This window comes from Candida tropicalis (genome assembly GCF_000006335.3).
Source record: "Candida tropicalis MYA-3404 genomic scaffold supercont3.2, whole genome shotgun sequence".
Lineage (NCBI taxonomy): Eukaryota > Fungi > Ascomycota > Pichiomycetes > Serinales > Debaryomycetaceae > Candida > Candida tropicalis.
In genome coordinates this window covers 885,703-887,326 of record NW_003020049.1, presented here as the reverse complement: position 1 = coordinate 887,326, position 1,624 = coordinate 885,703, and the positions used below count along the sequence as shown (strand labels likewise).

Genomic DNA, 1,624 nt, shown 5'->3' with positions numbered 1-1,624 from the left:
CCTGTGGTAGCACCAACTACTGTTTCGGCAAAGAAAGCAGCAATATTCTCCGGACCAACTTCTGTAATCTTTTCTTCCAATTCATCCAATAATCTTTGAGTGTATTCTTCACTAGTTTCACCTTCTTTCTTGTATCTGAATTCGTAACATGGACTGACTTTATGAAATCTTTTACTATCAATTATTTCTTCATATGGTTTTCTTCTAGCAACATGACCAGATAATGACATCCCACCGAGACAATTTCCATGATAAGATTGATTTCTGGAAATAAATTGATTCTTTGTTGGCTTTCCTAATTCATACCAATATTGAACTGCCAATTTTATAGCAGCTTCATTGGCTTCACTTCCCAGATTAGCAAAATATACTCGATCAATTTCTTTATTATTTGAAATCAAATAATTTGCTAAAACTTCAGAAATTTCAGTAGTAAATTCATCACCTGAATGTATATAACAAACTTTATTCAATTGTGAAATTAAAGCTTGATTAATTTCTGAATTATTATGACCAACTGAAATTACGGCTGCACCTCCAACTGAATCAAAAATCTCTTGTGATGTCTCCGTGTAGAGATAATTTCCATTGGCATGATTGATGATAGTTGGAGTTACTCGAAGATCACGATGAAGAATACTCGATGATGAAGTGGTTGGTCCAGTCATTGCTAGAGTTGGTGATGTTGATACTGATAAGGAAAGTGCAATAAATCAAGGCGGAATTTTCTTTCTTTTTATAATTGCGCGGAAATTGGTTTCTATACGAGAGTTTTGATTTGAAGTATTGATAACTGTATAATTTACTAGTAGAGTGATTAACTTTATAGAATTGAAAATATCATGAGAATCGGTTCTTACACCGTTGTTAATTGAATTTCAACATCCATGTGGGTTTAACTCTGTCGGAAGTATTTACCACTTCTGGAAGACCCATTGAAATTTTGTTATCTCTTTATGTAACCCCCCCTTATTCATTTTTGCGGCAATCCAAATCCGGGGGGGGGTTATCACACATACACAATTAACGAAATATTTAAAGCCATACACTTGTTCCCATCAATTGCAACGTGCAAAATGTTTCCTTACTTACTATTTGCTCTTTATGACTCAATTTACTGATTCCGAATTACAAAACTCTAAACTTATTCATAGATCTATAACAAAACCACCAACGGTTCTAATCAAAGCAAAAGGTCAATATGTTTATTCACAAGATGGTAAAAAATATCTTGATGCAATAGGAGGAGCAGCTGTTATATCAGTTGGTCATAATAATCCAGAAGTTATAGAATCCATTCATTCTCATATGTTAAATAATATAACTTATTCATTTAATGCGGATTTTACAATTCCTATAGTAGAAAATTTTGCAAATTTACTTCTTGATGGATATGATGATAAAATAGCAAAAGTTTATTTTGCAAACCTGGGTAGTGAAGCTAATGAAAATGCAATTAAGTTGGCAATTCAATATTGGATTGAAATGAAAAAACCAACAAAGAATCAATTTATTTCTAGAGGTATGTCATATCATGGAAATTGTCTTGGTGGAATATCATTATCAGGAAATAAAGCCAGAGTTCAACATATGAAGAAATAATCGATAGTAAGAGATTCATAAA

At 32.4% G+C, this 1,624-nt stretch overlaps 2 protein-coding genes across 2 annotated transcripts; one reads left to right on the top strand and one right to left on the bottom strand. All coding sequences in view use genetic code 12, as the record gives it.

Moving 5' to 3' along the window:
* Positions 1–2: 2 nt before the first annotated feature.
* On the bottom strand, positions 3–668 carry CTRG_01470 (uncharacterized protein; the record flags this gene model as incomplete). The annotated part of the gene is made up of 1 exon (XM_002547118.1): positions 3–668. A coding segment is annotated over one exon (666 nt), but the record flags the coding sequence as incomplete, so codon positions are not given.
* Positions 669–1,104: 436 nt separating this feature from the next.
* Positions 1,105–1,602, top strand: CTRG_01469 (uncharacterized protein; the record flags this gene model as incomplete). Its single annotated transcript, XM_002547117.1, has 1 exon — positions 1,105–1,602. One exon carries the CDS (start codon positions 1,105–1,107, stop codon positions 1,600–1,602), a length of 498 nt encoding a protein of 165 aa, XP_002547163.1.
* Positions 1,603–1,624: the final 22 nt, after the last annotated feature.